Source organism: Pediculus humanus, genomic scaffold (genome assembly GCF_000006295.1).
Source record: "Pediculus humanus corporis 1103172108213 genomic scaffold, whole genome shotgun sequence".
Classification (NCBI taxonomy): domain Eukaryota; kingdom Metazoa; phylum Arthropoda; class Insecta; order Psocodea; family Pediculidae; genus Pediculus; species Pediculus humanus.
This window is the reverse complement of record NW_002987783.1, coordinates 37,846-40,797: the sequence shown is the minus strand read 5'-3', so window position 1 is coordinate 40,797 and position 2,952 is coordinate 37,846. Positions and strand designations below refer to the sequence as shown.

The 2,952-nt window shown below is 32.0% G+C and overlaps 1 protein-coding gene across 1 annotated transcript; it reads right to left on the bottom strand.

Annotated features, from left to right (window-relative positions):
* Positions 1-202: 202 nt before the first annotated feature.
* Phum_PHUM442820 (Pyridoxal kinase, putative) lies at positions 203-1,108 on the bottom strand (the record flags this gene model as incomplete). Its single annotated transcript, XM_002429573.1, has 2 exons — positions 203-882; positions 904-1,108. The coding sequence occupies 2 exons, from the start codon at positions 1,106-1,108 to the stop codon at positions 203-205; spliced, it is 885 nt and encodes a 294-aa protein (XP_002429618.1).
* Positions 1,109-2,952: the final 1,844 nt, after the last annotated feature.

Sequence of the window (2,952 nt, the reverse complement as noted above, 5' to 3'; positions counted from 1 at the left end):
TTCATCGTTAAAAAATTTTTTTTTTTTAAGCTCAAAAAAAACAATCAGAAAAAGAAGGGAATGAGTTAACAATAGATAGATAGATGAAGTGGTGGTGGTGGTGGTGACGGTTGTGATCGGGGTTCTAGAACAGTGAAAGGATTCGAAATCAATAAGGCAATGTTTTTAAATTAATTTGGAAGCCCTTTTTTTTTTTTTTTTATTACAAATCTACCGTTTCGGCAGCTATTGTGCAAGTCGGATTTTCGATATCCGTTTTGCTTTGTATCAATTTCAATTCCAAAGCCGATACGGTCGGATTATCGCCTTCGGTCGATTGTCTTGCCATTTGAAAAGTTCTTTTTACGACGGCTTGCATCGTCGCAATCGTGTTTTCCATCGTGACTTGCAAATCGTTTGTTTTATCGTACCAGGCGAGAAATAATGCAGCCGTGAGATCTCCGGTTCCGGTGAAACTCGCCGGAAGTTTCGGAAAAATCATTTTCAAAACGTTTCTCTCCTGACCCTTTTTCTTGCTCACTATCGACAACAATTCATTGTCCGCGGCCAAATCCGTCGAACTTAAAAATACAATTTCGACTCCCATTTCGTGCACGGCGTCGATGGCTTTCAATGCGTCGTCGAATGTTTTTATCGTTCTGTCCGTTATTATTTCCAATTCGAATTGATTCGGAGTGATTATGTTTGCCAAAGGTACGATTTCCGTTTTGAAAACCGCCATGGATTCTTTCGGTACGTACAACCTTCCGTTGTCTCCCATGACCGGATCGCACACGTACACGAGATTCGGATTGACTTTTCTCAATTGTTTAACGACTTGGGCGACTTTTTTCAAAAAACCCGCATCTCCGATGTATCCCGTGAGCAAATGAGAATAATTATCTAAATTATTAGCGGATAAACCTTTTACCAAATCCTCCAATTCGTCCTGTTTCAAAACTTGTCCTTTCCACAATCCGTAACCCGTGTGATTTGAAAATTGTACTGAATTGATGGGATCCACGTCGAAACCGAGAACCTGAAGCGGAAACGTGGCACTTTTATTTCCGACGTAACCCGAAACCACGTGACTTTGTATCGACAAAACTCTCCCGGGTTTCTTGTTCATTTTTCCCTCTTGCGTGATGTTTTACTCATGAATATCGCAACGACTGCAACTCCGACTGATCCGATAACGGCCCAAACTGAAAACGAAAAAATTTTTTAATTTTTGCTAAAATATTTTTTTAAACAACAAAAAACGGAAGCGAAAATTACGAAAATTTTTATATAATGACTCGACAACATTAACGACAACAACAACAACAACAAACCAGATTTTTGACATTTATTAAGAATAACGACGTTGATTACGTCACTACTTAAAAACTAACCTAATGAAATAATTTAAAAGAAAATCGATTAATCAATCAATCAATCAATCAATTACAAATTTACGTTCGCGCAACACCTGAGACAAACAACAACGTTAACAAAATAAAATCTTAACAAACTCAACACGACAGCGACAGCGACTTATTTAAGTTTACAAACAAAAACTTTTTTTAAAAAAAAAAAAAGTTAAACAATTACCGTCGGTTGTAGGAAACGATTCGTGCAACAATTTTTTTTGTTTTTGTTGGTACCAATGAGAGAGGGTTAAAGATAGACAAAACAGGAAAAAAGGAAAAGGACCTGAAAAATTAAAAAAATTTACCGGAAATAATTAATTTGATATTTAAAAATTTATTAACGAAATATATATATATATCGTGAGAGGGTTGTTGATAACGATGATAAAAACCGTGCATGCACCCCCACCCCTTACACCTCCCCCTTTCCCACCCTTCCCGAATTAAATTTTCATTCTTTTATCGATTAAATTTTTTTCTTGCAAAAAAAAAAAAAAAATGTTTTTTTCATTTTTTTCATCGATTACGTTCGATCCATTACGATCGATAAATTATTATTATTTTTTATATTATCATTATTATTTTTCTTCTGCTTTATCGTTTCCTCTTCCGTTTCGTTACAAAAAAAAAAAACTAACAAATACGTAAATATAAATTTTTAAGTAAACTCTGACGTCGTCTACGACGATTTTATCGATTTTATTTTATACATTTTTTTTTTCGCATCGAAAACAAAGTAATAATGATAATAATAATGATAATAATAATAATAATAATAACGATAAATTATTATTAATATTTACGACGTAAACGAAAAAAAAAACCGTTTCGCGTTTGTGTTAAACCTATCGTTTCGTTCGGGAATAAAAATAAATAAAAAAAACGGAAATGGGGAATTCGGGAGGGGGAAAAAAAGGGACGTTGTTGCAACAACGACGTAAGCATAAACGACAGGAAGTGGAAAATTTTCCAAGAGGAAAAATACATTAAAAAGAAATTATTTAAAAAATAAAAATAAAAAACAAAAAGGGCGAGAATAAAATCACGACGTGAAAAAAAAAAAAAACAAAAAAAAAAAATTTTGGGGGGGTGAATGAAATTCCTTTTTTTTTTTGTATGTTTTCCTGTAGGAATAAAATTACGAGAAAAAAGAAAAAAAAAGTTAAAAACTGGATGATTATTGTGAGAAAAAGTAAAAAGTTTTCTTTTTTCTTTTTGAAACCGTAAAAAAATAAAATTACTAACGAACTCCTACAAATATTAATAATAATAATAATAATAATAATAATAATGAATAAATTCCATTTGAAATAATAATAATAATAATACTAAACGTTTTTACTTTTTTTTTAATTTTAAACCACAATATATATCTAACCTTTTTTGTAATAAAAAAAAAAATAATAATAATATTTGTAAATGTCACAATACGGCAAAAATTACGCCCTCTTCCCTCCTTCTCTTTCCCCTCCCCTCCCCTCTCTCCGCCCCCAAAAAAAAATTGTTTTTAATATTTTTTTATTTAATTTTTTTTTTTTTATTTGTTTTTAAACGGCTGCTT